Source organism: Prinia subflava, chromosome 4 (assembly GCF_021018805.1).
Source record: "Prinia subflava isolate CZ2003 ecotype Zambia chromosome 4, Cam_Psub_1.2, whole genome shotgun sequence".
Classification (NCBI taxonomy): domain Eukaryota; kingdom Metazoa; phylum Chordata; class Aves; order Passeriformes; family Cisticolidae; genus Prinia; species Prinia subflava.
Genome location: NC_086250.1, coordinates 326,147 through 339,248, shown reverse-complemented (window position 1 = coordinate 339,248; position 13,102 = coordinate 326,147). Strand labels below are relative to the sequence as shown.

At 51.0% G+C, this 13,102-nt stretch overlaps 1 protein-coding gene across 6 annotated transcripts in view; it reads left to right on the top strand.

The window, feature by feature from the left end:
- The window catches only part of LOC134549488 (sodium- and chloride-dependent GABA transporter 2), a 30,953-nt gene that overhangs the window by 3,140 nt on the left and 14,711 nt on the right, over positions 1-13,102 (top strand). For all 6 annotated transcript variants that reach the window (XR_010080119.1, XM_063395044.1, XM_063395043.1 and 3 more), the window contains 5 exons: positions 3,677-3,811; positions 4,746-4,886; positions 5,435-5,519; positions 7,557-7,689; positions 11,596-11,730. Coding sequence is in view for 5 of the 6 variants with exons in the window: in XM_063395044.1 (XP_063251114.1) it covers positions 3,677-3,811; positions 4,746-4,886; positions 5,435-5,519; positions 7,557-7,689; positions 11,596-11,730 (629 nt within the window). In the remaining variant the exon portion in view is untranslated. The remainder of the gene's footprint in view (positions 1-3,676; positions 3,812-4,745; positions 4,887-5,434; positions 5,520-7,556; positions 7,690-11,595; positions 11,731-13,102) is intronic.

Below are 13,102 nucleotides of genomic sequence, written 5' to 3'. Positions count from 1 at the left end.
GCTTTCATCCCAGTGGCATAAGAGAGGATTAAACACTGTTTAGCTGCTTTCACGCCGTGCTTTGTTCAGTGCTTGTTTCTTTTCGCCAGGTGGTCAGGCAGTCTCTTTCCCTGTTGAAAAAGGAGAAATTTTCCACATGTTCTTTTTCTGTGGGAAGTGTCTCGGCTGCTTGTTGAGCTGTGTCTGCTCCTGCTGCTGCAACTTTCCTTGGGTACTGTTCCATCAACAGGAGCAGGACCTGGAATCCTGGCCAGGCACCCCTGGTCCCGGGTGCCAGGGGAGAGCTCAGGGAGTGTCTGGGGAGAGGGGAGCTGCTGTGTGAGCAGCAGAGGCAAGACACAAAGGGATTTCTCAGCCTTTTTTCCCCTGGAGAAATGGGCCTGAAGCAGAGTCCTGTGAGGCAGTAGAGGCTGTGAGGAATTTGAAGTCCCAGGCAGATTTTTCATTTCCTGTCCCCTTTCCTTAAGGTTAGAGCAAGGATTGGGCACGAGACTGTTGTGTGGCGAGGAAAGCAGTTTCTGTAAGATTTCTGCTGGGGCAGAGCAGTGTGATGAGGTGGTGCAGGACACAAGGCTGCCATGGAACCCAGCCCACTGCAGACAGCTGTGTATCAAAACCCTTGGAATGCCTCAAGCTGAATTTTAAAAGTTGCCAGAGGTTTTGCCTTATACTCCTTTAGGAATGCTGGTCCAGGCACTTGTTCTCCCATTCCTCTCTAAAGGTGCAGGGCCTTTATTTAGTTTGCAGCCCCAGGTCAATCGTAGCCAGCCCACAACCATTAACTCTTGTGCTAGCACTCCCATCAGTCTGAGGTGGTTCTGCCCTGCAGGATAACTCTCTCCCTTCTGAACTGTGGTGATAACTGCTCTCAGCTCTTCCTTTGCTTGCCTAAATATGAGCCTCTTCAAGAAAATGCAGTCTGCAAATTGGCATCTGCAAAATCTGAGTTATGCAAAGAGCCTTTCTTTAGGGATATTTTCACTTAACAAAGGAAGAGTAGGCCCTTACACATTTAATGCTCAGTGCATGATACCAAAGCCCTACACAGTGGAGAAAAACAACAAAGAAAAGCAACAAATTGTTCTTTTTGCTCTTGTTTGCTCTTGCTTTCCCCTGCAGTGGCAGGGTCAGGCCCTACCTGGGCAGGCTGGCCCCGCCGATTGGGAAATACCAGGGCAGCCTGTCTGGTGGTGTGGCTGCACCCCCTCCCCAGCTCCCCACACCTGCCAGTGCAGGGGCCCCCGCTGCTGAAAGTGAGCTGGGGAGGGCACTGGGGCTGGTTAGGGAGTCATTTCTGCCATGTCCCCTGTTCTGCCAGTTTGACAGGGGCCTTTTAAAGAACACAGACACCAATGGGAAGAATGGTCTTCTTTTACTATGAATACAAAGGCAGCACAAAAGTAAAATGAAACATTCAATAGAACTACGCGCTTGGCTTTAGCAAGAAGTAAAAGGAAGCAAGGTAATGCACCATTACTAGATGAGAGAAAGGGTAGGGATTGAGCAAGATCCATCACCAGGAGCCTGAATGCTCCACCAGCAGCCAGAGTCCACAGTGGCTGGGGCCCCGTGTCACAGCGAGGGTCTGGAGAACCTTCCCAGCGATGGGCACAGTCCTGCGCTGTGTCCACCGCAGCTGAGGGCTCCCGGCTCGCCCTGAACGTGGGCCCAGCTTTCCTTGGCCCAAATCAGCAAGGCAAACTCACTTGATGCTTCTAGCACAGAAACCCCTGGATCTGATGGCACATGGCCCAACCAGCCAGGGCTAGGCCAGAGCCCAGGTCTCAGCTGGGAGGGCTTTCCCCTAAAATACCCTACAAAAAAGCAGTTGGGAAAAGTTTCTTAAAATGATATATTTCTTGCAGATAACGACACAAGGTTATCCAGAGCTAGCATAAGTGTCTTTGTCATCTGTTTTTAGCTAAATAGCACTGATGATGTTAATCACACAGGGCCCAGGACTCATCCTCTAAGTCAACTCTGGCTGAGACCTATGGCTCAGGCCTCAGCACACCAGTCCCCCCGCCTGGGATGCAAGGGGATTAGGGCAGGTTGCAGAGACGTGTCTCTGCAAATTTTTCCTTCTCTCCACCGCAATTCTGTGCTATTTCACAGCCTACATGTCAGGAACCTCCTGAAACCTTCCTGAAACTCAAGATAACCAGAGGTTAGAGGACAGGCCAGACTGCAGGCTGAAAATAAGGGAAAACTGGGCTGGAAAGCTTGACTTGCTGCCTCAGAGACCTCTCCTGGAGTTTAGTTAAATACAAACTTTTATATGACAGCAATCTTTCTTGGAAACGGGCTTGGCTTTTATGATGATATGATTCTGTGCAAGTTGGGAGTTGAGGGGATGTGTTGGGACAACCATTTCCCCGCCATTTGCCTTCACAATTTTTTGCCGATTGGCAGAGGGACAGCATGTGGGCAGCTGTGCATTGTTCCTGCAGGGCTGCCAGGTACTACAGAATCACTGAGATAAGAAAAGGCCCCTAAGATCACTGAGTCAAACCATTAAGCCAGCACCTCTTTCAGGTCCTGTTTCTCCACAGGGAGCTGCCAAGCTGTCTTCCCTGTCTATTTTGCTCATGCTTTTTTTTTTTCTGTTTTCCACAAGAAGAGGCGGCCGTGGCTCTTTACCCGGCTGAGATGAGCACAGGGTGGGAATCCCAGCCAGTCCCCACAGTGCCCCTTCCCTTTCCCTGCCCCTGCATGCTAAGTAAGCTTCTTAATGAAATCTCCTGGGGTTTGAGTTCTCTCATGCACCAGGATTGTTATTTCCCATACACCCCCACCGAGCTGAGCCCAAAGCCAGTTAGCATCACACAGGCAGGGAAAAGGCCTGTGCAGGGAAACCACAATTAGTGCCTGGCTGATCTCTGACCCTGCATGCCCTCTGAGCCCACCACAGCCAGGATGCTGCTCTCTGCTTGAGCCTACCTCTTTCCTGACCTGTGTCCCTGCCTTCAGCAGGGCTTGAGCAGCTCCAGTGGCACGTGACGTGTGAGTGGCACATGATGTACATGGACCATCTTGTAGGGCTGTCTCCTGTGCTCTGTGGGGTAAAGGCCATTACTGCAATTAACATTAGCCTGGGGTAATTAAAAGCCTGGAGCATGTAATCTCTCCCTGCCTGTTCCATGACAGGGCTGGAACAGGAGGGCAGCCCTGGCTGCTGCTGTGAGATACGTACTTTCCTGCACTACTTGCTCTTCCCTTGCATGGCTGCTGCTTTCTGCCAAGCAAATAATTGAGCAACCCAGACTGGGCCAAAGTGTCAGTCTCCATGTGCTGCTCAGAGCCTTGGTATTGGCATCCATGGGTTTATCATCTTATTCAGTCACAATAATCCATGTGAAAGGAGCCACCAACCTGATTAGAAGTTGTAATGCCTTTACAGCAGAGTGTTCTTCTATATTTCCTTACAGCTATTCACAACTTTCTTCTCCGTTCTTTGTACACATTGAATCATTCATGTAATCACATCACTCCAGAAGATGATTTGCGAGGAAATTTTTTTTCCTGGCATCCTGTCTGTGATCTTCCAATATCCACAGCTGCCATCCCTCCAAAGCTGCCCCACTCAGGAGGAACATGGCTGGTGGCTGGCTGGAGACAGCCTGACCTCAGTCCCCTCATGGGGCTTATTTTTCTGTCTGCCACTTGAATCTGCCAGGTGCCTTCTTCATCCCCTACCTCATCTTCCTCTTCACCTGTGGGATCCCAGTGTTCTTCCTGGAGACGGCGCTGGGGCAGTACACGAGCCAGGGAGGGGTGACAGCCTGGCGCAGGATCTGCCCCCTCTTTGAAGGTGAGTGGAGGGAGCTGGGGAGACCCTGGGACCCCAGGGGCACGAGCAGGGAGGTGTCTCTCCACAGCCTGGATTGTTATGCACCACCTCACATCCCCTGCCCACCTGCTTGGGAGGGCCACTTGCTGCCCCTTTCCAAAATCCTGCTGGAAAAATGGATCACCTTCTTTACCAAACAGTTCTCACTGTTACATTGCATCCTGGTTTCCTTCTTCATGGCCACAGCTTTGGCCAGGAGCTTTGTGCCCAACCAAGATTGTTCTCTAAGAGGTAAATGGGGAAAATGCTGCTGGTGGTTATGAGGAACCTAAAGCATGCTGCAGGGTTCTTTTTAAGTTGACGCTCTATAATCTCTGTGACTTTGCAGGTGGCATAAAACCTTACTGGGGAAGGTGTCAGCTCTCTTAATGAAATGCTGGTAGTCAGATCCTCTGTTTCTAGCACTGTTTTACCACAGTTATCCAGCCTCTAAAGCTCACAGTTGCTTCCTCCTCACATGCCAAAACATTTACATGCTTCTCCAATGCCTCCCAGAGAAGGTGTGCAGTGTTAATAATAGAGCTTCTTAAATAAAAGTATAAAGGGAAAGTGAAAAGTATTAAAAAATGAATTTTGTTAGAGGAGCTGTGACTCAGCAGGTGCCACACCGTTGTGTGTTTCTGCCCCTTGGGATGGTGTTTCAACCATAACCCACCCCCTGCCCAGCGTCCCTACCATTGCCACCCTTCACCAGAGAGGGCAGGGCAGGGAGAGGGGTCCCCCTGGGGCCCTGGTGTGGCACGGTGGCCTTTGGGGAGCCACCCCACTGGCACTGACCCGGCAGCATGCTCAAAAGGCAGGCAGCAGGCACAGACACGGGGCGAGCAGCTCCAGAGGGAGTGCTGCTCTGTCCCCTGGCCCGTGGGTCACCTGCCCTCGGGCTCGCTTCCTGCAGGAATTGGCTACGCCTCACAGGTCATCGTCGTCCTGCTCAACTTCTACTACATCATTGTCCTGGCCTGGGCCTTGTTCTATCTCTTCAGTTCCTTCACCATTGACCTCCCCTGGGGCAGCTGTGACCACGAGTGGAACACAGGTGGGTGTGCAGCCCTCTCCCTGTCCTCCAGCAGATCCCAGCTGAGGGAAACCTGCTGCTGCCCAGGCCTCAGGAGGGTATCTTGCTGCAGTGTGGGTGGGACATGGGGTTTGGGATGCTGGGTCACTGCAGTGCTGTTGACACTCTTGTGGGAGAGGCTTGGTTGATCTCGGTCTTTGCTAGAGAGCACCAGGGCCGTGCAGCGGGGACCTCCCTGCTGACTCCTGCTCTGGGCTCCAGCTGATGTGGGTGCCCTCCTTGGCATCTCTCAATCCTGTTCTGTGTGTTAGCCACAGACCCAGTGGTGATCAGGACCGTACCCACTGGAAGGAAAAATTAAATGCAGTCATCTTCAGTATCCTGGATTTCTTGCCAGTTTTTCCATAGAAAGGATTTTTTTTTGTGCATCCTTGGGGCTATACAAAACTTGTCCCAGAGTCAATGTCAGTGAGTCTCAACACTGTGGATGGACAGGGAGGGATTTTTCATGTCCTCTGGTACTTGAGCACTGCTGCTTACATCCTCCTCTTGCTGGGCCTTTCCCGCAGGGAACTGCCTGGAGCTGCAGAGGGCAAACTCGACGCTCAACGTGAGCAGCGAAAACGCCACGTCCCCGGTCATCGAGTTCTGGGAGTAAGTGAAGGAAGGGCTGCACACCCCCTCCCTCTCAGATCATTTCCCTGGGCATGGGACACACTGCAGCAGCACATGCCTCACCCTTGCCAGAGGAGGACACAAGGGGCAAGCTGGGCAGGACAGAGAGAAGACTCTCAGGGGCAGCCCTGCCAGTCAAGGTTGTCACCTTGCCCCTGGTGTTGCTCTGGAGCTGTGCTGGCATGCCTCAGAGACACCTGATTTTGTCCTTCTCTGATGCGTTGTTCCTGTTCCTCTGGACCTTTTGGCCTTTTTGGTCTCATTGGCCTCTTTCCTTTGAATCCATGCTGCTGTGTGATACCAGCATGTTTCCAGGAGGCTCTGGCATGCTGGGTGGTGACTTTTGTATGTGCGCTGGTCTTATCTCAAAAATAGGGCAGCTAACATGCAGGTTACGCTGAGGAGAGAAACTCGCCATAATTGAGTGAAGTGCTAGGGTCAGATCACTTCACACTGAAATTCGGTCCCTCGTGTTCATTGTTTCCTCCCCTTGTGTTAGTTACCCTGAGGTACAGCTTTATATCTTTATATCTGTCACAGAGGCATGGGTCTGTTGGCTTAGGATCCCTGACGATCTTCATCAGTCCGAGTCAGGCTGAGCCCTGGCTGAATGCCTGCAGGGAGCCCCTCTGCTGCCACCGAGCATTTCCCTTGTGCCTTTGGATGGATGGAGGGCTGTGCCCTCACCTGCCCGTGGGTGGAGCACACACACAGCACCCAGGGCTTCCTCAGCTGAGCACAGGGACACTGCTTTTAAACATTTCCTTGTGCTCCCTGTGCTCTCCCTCTGCCTGTTGCTCACAAGTGATTAGATGGTGGCCTTAGACTGCTTTTCCTGTGGCTGAACACTGGAAAAGTTGTTGTTTCTATCACTGCTGTGCTCCATCCCTGTGTTACTGGGGAATAAGCAGCATGGGACTGGAAATTTCCACTGTCCATTGCCTCTGTTGCAGCATCTGTTCCTGCCCTCCCTGGGCAGGGAGGTGGGAGGCCAGCATTTCATTGAGGAGCTCTGACTTGCCAGTGGGCTGATGGCACACTCCACAGATCTCTTCTGGCTGCAGTACAGCACCCAGTTAGTTCCAGTCCAGTGGCACGCTTTGCACTGGTTAGAGTCCACATCCTTAGAAGCAGGCAAAGAGCAACATGACAAAGTGTATCTGAGAGAGCAGTGTGGTTTTTCCAACTCTTCTCTCACCCCCTCAGTCCTCTGCAAGGCTGTGGGGCAAGGAGGGCAGCAGCGTGCCTTAGACAGGGGGTCTCCAGCAGCACCTTTATTTTATAATTGCTAATAATAATTGCTGTCTTTTGCAACAGGGTGGACGTTGTTGCTGGGCTTTGTTCAAGTCCCTCTCTGCCTGTCTCAGGCTGGGGTTTCTGGGACTGCACCCTGGGGTTTCACACTCGGGTTCACCTGTGTGGGGTAGGAGATGGAGGAGGATGAGTCCTTACTTTTGTAAGTGTTGAGGAAGATTTGACATACACATGAGAAAGGCTGCTATTATCTGACCTCATTTGTACCAAGGTCCACATAGGCCAGGATTTCATCTCCACACTGGCTGCAGCTCCACACTGGCCAGCTCTAGCTGGCCTCTCCTGACTGTGCAGTGGGGATTGTGGAGGTCTTGGTTGGGTCCTAGTCACAGAACAGGATGCTGCACTGCTCTGTGTCCTGAGGACAATCATGTGGCTGCCTCAAAGGAGAGACGGGGTTGGACAGCATTGCTTCTGGGGTGGTCCTGATGGATTCTGCATGGCAAGTGCAGTGTATCCCTCACTTTAGGGTTGGAGCATGTCAGAAATGTAGGTGAACTTTGTGTGTCCATGTGTGAGCTGCCAGGCTGGCAGTATTTTTCAGAGAAGAGCACTGCTTAATTTCTCCGAGGCTTTCAGCTCAGACTTGAACCTTGTTAGTTAGGCAGCTTTTCTCCCAAAGCCAGCAGGCACTGAGGAGGTGAGAACATCAGTGGCCAGCATCCGTGACCCTTGCGTGTTCCTTTGCTTTCCCCCTCGCAGGAGGCGAGTGCTGAAGATTTCTGATGGCATCCAGCACCTGGGGGGTCTCCGCTGGGAGCTGGCTCTGTGTCTCCTGCTGGCGTGGATCATCTGCTACTTCTGCATCTGGAAAGGGGTCAAGTCCACGGGCAAGGTGAGTCCTTGGTTCAGTCCTTGGACCTGCTCTTCCCTTGGTCCCAGCACTGGTTCTGTTCACCTTTTATAGGTTCAGAGAGGTCCCCTGGGAGCCACTGTCTGCATAAGCTGCCGGGAGCCTGTAGGGCTCAATGTGTGAGTGTGAGCCAGACTCTGTTCTTGGGTAGGAAAGGGTGGGAGCACTGAGGCACCTCAGAACTTTAACTTCCCAGGTGTATATCCCCATCTAGTCCCTCTCCATCCACAGGCCCAGGAGACCCTGCAGTCTTTCTCTGTATGGGTGATTGCACGTTCCCTTCCTTCCCACCACAGCGTGAGCAAGCAGCATGCTTTTGCCTCTGCTGGCAAGCACAGCTGGAAAATCTTCAAATTCCTTAGATATAAACAAAGGTAACCGTGATGGCCCCAAAGCCCTCTCTGCCTCAGCACCATAGGAGTTGTCTTTTTATGTTTTTTGTTTGTCCCAGCTCTTCCTACAGTTGCTCATGTTCTCCAGCAATAAAGGTCTCCTTTTTCCTTCCCCACACTAATCACCACAGAGTTATTTCTTTGAATGTTTTTGGGAAGGACTGGTGTGACTGTCCAGCTCCATTCCATCCTGTCTGTTCAGAGTGTGCCACTCTCATTTGCACTGACCCCATTACTTAGTTTCTGCTACTGCCTCCTGACCCCATTCCCAGCCAGCTTTGTCTGGAGCCAGCCAGAACAGATGGAAAGGAAAAGGTTTAGTGTGTTTCCTAAATGGTGTCTGCTCTGTGTGTCTTGAACGAGCTATCATGTGTGATGGGGTGTAAATTTTAGCTGTACCCGTTTCCATGAAGGTGATGGCATGGATGTTAGCAGTTCATCTTGCTTCCGGAATGGTCTGGGATTATGAAACATGTCAGGGAAGTCAAGCAGCTTGCAGTGATGATATTTTCTGGTTTCCATGGACTAAAATTAGGAGAAAAGAGCAATGCTTGCTGTGGTGGCCTAGTAAAAGAAAACAGAGGCAGTCTAATAATAGCAAATATATACTAAGATACAGCAAACATAGTGTGGGAAGTCCTGAGAACAAATTCCATCCATTTTAGATACATGTTCTCAGTCAAATGCAAGTGATTTTCAGCAAAAAGTAGTAGTGATAGTGAGATCTTGAAAACAGAAACCTTCTTTCAGTGAAGTAACAGTGTCCATAGGTTTATCAACCCTCCATGTATTTCATAATCTGTCTAAAATGATGTCTGTGGGAATACAACCCCACTGGGAAAGAAATATTCCTTAATTCTGGGGATTAGCCTGTGGAGGGTCAGACACCCTGAGCTGAAGTCACGCTGCTCAGATCAGCAGAGGTTCTCATCCTCCAGCACAGGCACTGCCTGGCCCCAGCAGCGCTCCCTCAGGCTGTCACAGATGGAACCACTTTGCCAAGACCTGTGGATCAGATTCAAATAAAACCCTGGATGTTGTTGACCAGCATGTGACGGAACGATCACACTGATCCCGGCAAGGTTCCTAGTGATGTAGTTAGTGCGAACAATGCCCAAAAAATAAAAAGATTGGGTCTGAGCCAAGCACTGAGTAACATCTCATTGAATCCAGATGTTCCTGTTGTTAGATAGAATCCTGGCAATCTTAATCCAGCAAAACATTCTCCAAAATAAGGCATCTGGTCTCAGTGGAGGTGTGAGTGACTCTGGAGTGAAAAGCTTATCACACTGATTCACACAGGCTGTAAAGCACATAGGATGTTACCAAAATGTGAATCCAAATCATGTGCCAGACAAAAGTACCAGTTTGTACCCTGAGCTCCTGAAACTGAAGTCATTTAGAGATTAAGCCAACATGTGCAACCTGGCATCCTGGAAGAACATGCACTAAGGTTCTAGACAATGAGTTGTTTTTGCCATCTTTGTTTTTAATCTTGCTTTCATGGGCTGAGAAAGCTTAGACTTGCATCCTGTTATTTTTCTGAAGGAAGACTTTGGTTGTGTGGTAAATACAGTGATGATGGTTAAACTTGCAAAACTTGCAGATCTGATTTACTGTCACTGTACAGCTCTAAATCAGAGGCTCCTTGAAATTTTGAGACTGTGGGGAATGATGGCATTTACTTGTGCTGAAGGATCCTGTCCTTGGTTTGTACAGTGTGCAGGATGCAGATTCACCTGCTCCAGACATCTCAGCCAATCCAGAGCCTCAGCAAGGAGGCATTTTTCACTGATCTCTGTGTCAGTGATAACACTGACTGCTGAAATACATAGAGCATATGAAATGCATAAAAAACCTGGAGCTGCAGATAGAGATGATAGTCTAGTTTGGGCTTTTTTTCAAGGATGGGATATCTTTCAAATCCTATCCTGCAATACAAAACTGAATCACTCTCGAGTGTGTGTCTTGACTTGGGGGAGGACTCGCAGAATCAGGTGTCTGGACATTGCTTTACTCAGATGGAGCCTATCAGAGCGGATCCAGAAAATGAAGTCTATTTTTCAGTCACTAATCAGATCATAAACATTGCCCAGGGGCAGAGCAGAAGTGCTCCAGGGAAATGATATGCTTGTTCTCGGTAGGATGTCCCCTAATGCAGAAACTGCCAAAGATGAGTCACAGCCTGTGACCCCTGCTAAGAGATGGTGGCCTTTAGGTGGATTTTAAAGCAACTTATTGTGGATGGATGGGCAGGTGTGAGAAATGGATCACTTCACATCATTATATTTTGCACTATCTCCAGAGATGAGCTCTCCAGAGCTGAGAAAAGAGCTGTAGGGTAGCGTTCAGGTGAAGCATGCTGATGCAAGTCCTTGCTCAGCACGTCCACACAGGAAAAACCTGAAGAAGCAACATTTCTTTTTTTTGGCCTAGCATGATAATGAACAACCTCTTCTCAAGGTGGTCAATAATTCTTTAAGGTGTGGAAGCAATGCAAAAGGATTAATCACATTACTTGAATTGTTGAGGAGGTTGCATGAGCTCTCAATATCAGTGTGTGAGGGAAACAGAGAGCAATGTGGTGCCGTTGTGGCATGCTACAGCAGTTAGCCTGAACAGTCCTGAAGGTACCCTGGTAGTCCCCAGACTGAGTGTCACATTTACCAGAGGTGAAGTCCCTGAAAGGATTCGCTGATACTGGTTCCCAGCTTTTCCCCCAAGGGATGTAGCTCCTTTGCTGGAGAAGGATTTTAACCCTTCTTGAGTGTGTCTGCAATGCTCATGGAGCTAGTGGCAGAAAAAGCAAGAGGACACGTGTTGCAGTCCTGTTTGGGCCTGCATCCCTGGTGGCAGTCCTGAGACGTGCAGCCCTGCCCTGCCTGAAATGCCCGCGGTGGGTGACTGAACCGGGCTTGCCCAGACGCAGGGGCTGCGAGTCACGGCAGTGAGAAGGGCCAGGCACAGCCCCTTTGCCAGTTCCAGCTCTGAGCTGGGCACCCCCAGCACTGTCCTTGGTCATTCTTCAGTGGCAGTCATGTTTCAGGGCATTGCCTGCACACCCCTCCACCCTTGCCACTGAACACTGTGGAGAAGAGACTGTCTGTGTGCCACTCTGCTCTGCCTGGAGTAGGGATGTGCAGATGGGTACTGGGGGCAGCTCCTTCTCTGATGCACGTAGATATTGCACCACTGCCTTCAGTAGACCCCCTCTGACTCCCACCTGCTGACAGCCTGGCTCAGGGTCTGGATCGCTCCTAGGACTAGAAACGTTTCCTCTGGCTCCAGACATGCAGTGGCATGTCATAAGTTTCCAGAGTGCATTTTAAAATGCCTTTCATTCTGCTGCAGGACACAGCGAGGTGCTTGGCCAAGCAGCCTGCCCTGTCCACTGTCCACCTCTCCCAGCCTGGGGGTCAGTGCTGTGCTGCTGCCTGGCACTGTGTGCTCTGGCCCGTGCCGCTCTCTCACACTTGTCCCTTCCTGCTCCTCCCAGGTGGTTTATTTCACTGCCACGTTCCCATACGTCATGCTGATTGTTCTGCTGATCAGGGGAGTCTCTTTACCTGGGGCATCCCAGGGGATCCTCTTCTACCTTTATCCAGACATCAGTCGCCTTGGGGATCCTCAGGTAAGGTGGAGGGGGGGGCAATGAACGGCTAAGCTGTGTTTGCATGGATTCCTCTGTCAGCCTCACTCTCTCCTTTGTGTTTTCCTGCTCTCTTTCTTCCAGTTTCCACTTTCTGACCCGTCTTTCCCCACTCTGTAGCCATAAGGCAGAGCTGTGATATTGGTGTGTTTTCTGATAGTCCCTGCTCTTGCCCTCCGGTGCTGTTCCCATGTTTTCCTGTCTGAGTCTGAATTGCTCAGGGGTATGGGCAGTGGGGATTTAATCCTTTGTCATGAGTGGTGCAAGCTTTCCCTGCCGTGTCCTGGGGGGCTCCTGTGCCGTGTAACCAGACGGTGCTTGGGGTGCCACTGCTGTGCTGGCAGCGCGTGGGGCTGAGCCCGCTGAGCCCTGCTCTGGCGTATTTGCTCCATCTTCCTTGGGAAGCATGCCAGGTGCATGGATGGTGGGAGCCATGGCATGCTGCAGCAGAATTCTCTGGGGCCTGGCTGCCTTCCTCTGCTTCCCATCCCTGGTGAGAAATCCCTGCCTGTTTGACAGGAGGGTCAGTGCCCGACTGCTGCTTTTAATCTCTTTGGGACAAGTTCTTCCACGTTAAATCCTGGCTCCAGCTGAGCTGCTGTACCAGCCTTTGTGTGAAGGTGTTTCCAAAGGAGATTAAAGGGTGCCTGCCTGGAAAATAGGCCAGCAAAACCCTTGGTAACCCCATTAACTCTTTCTGGTGTAGCACCGGTGCTGCCTCGGGACGTAAGCACTGGTGGCTGTGGGACAGCAGCTCCCTCGGCACAGACGTGCAGCAAAGCCCGGCAGGACAGGTCTGTGTCTGCTGGGATTGTGTCTGCTTGCACTGACGAGGGGCAGGAGGCTTCTGAAATGAAATGGTGTTTTTGAATGGTGTTCCTTCTCATGTGCAAAGTCCTGTTGTTACCGGGGCTGTGTTGCCCAGGGCACTGAACTAAGCCACCTCAGGCGTGGTATGGTTGGTTCTATCTGTGTCCTCATTAGGTCTGTCCTGGCAAACTTTTTCAATTGCAGTCTCTGCTTTAGAAGTAGAGCTTCCTTCCAGCCTAAATAATGCTGGTGGAAAGGCAGAGTAACCCTTCAAAGTAAGAGGATGGCTCTGAACCAGGGGAGGAAAACTCTGCTGAACCAGCGGGGAAAAACTTGCTTCTCCCTCCTCACTCCACATTCCCTGATAAACGCTTCACTCCTGAGGGAGAACAGTGGGATTTGGCAGCAATGATTGCCTTCCTCTAGCACGTCTTAACCATCCTGCTGAACTGTGTAGCAGGGCTTGGGAGTCTTCTCTTGTGTTAGTGCCCCAAGCCCCACATGTGTGTGGCTTTGTGCCCCTGTCGTTGTGCAGGGACTGTGC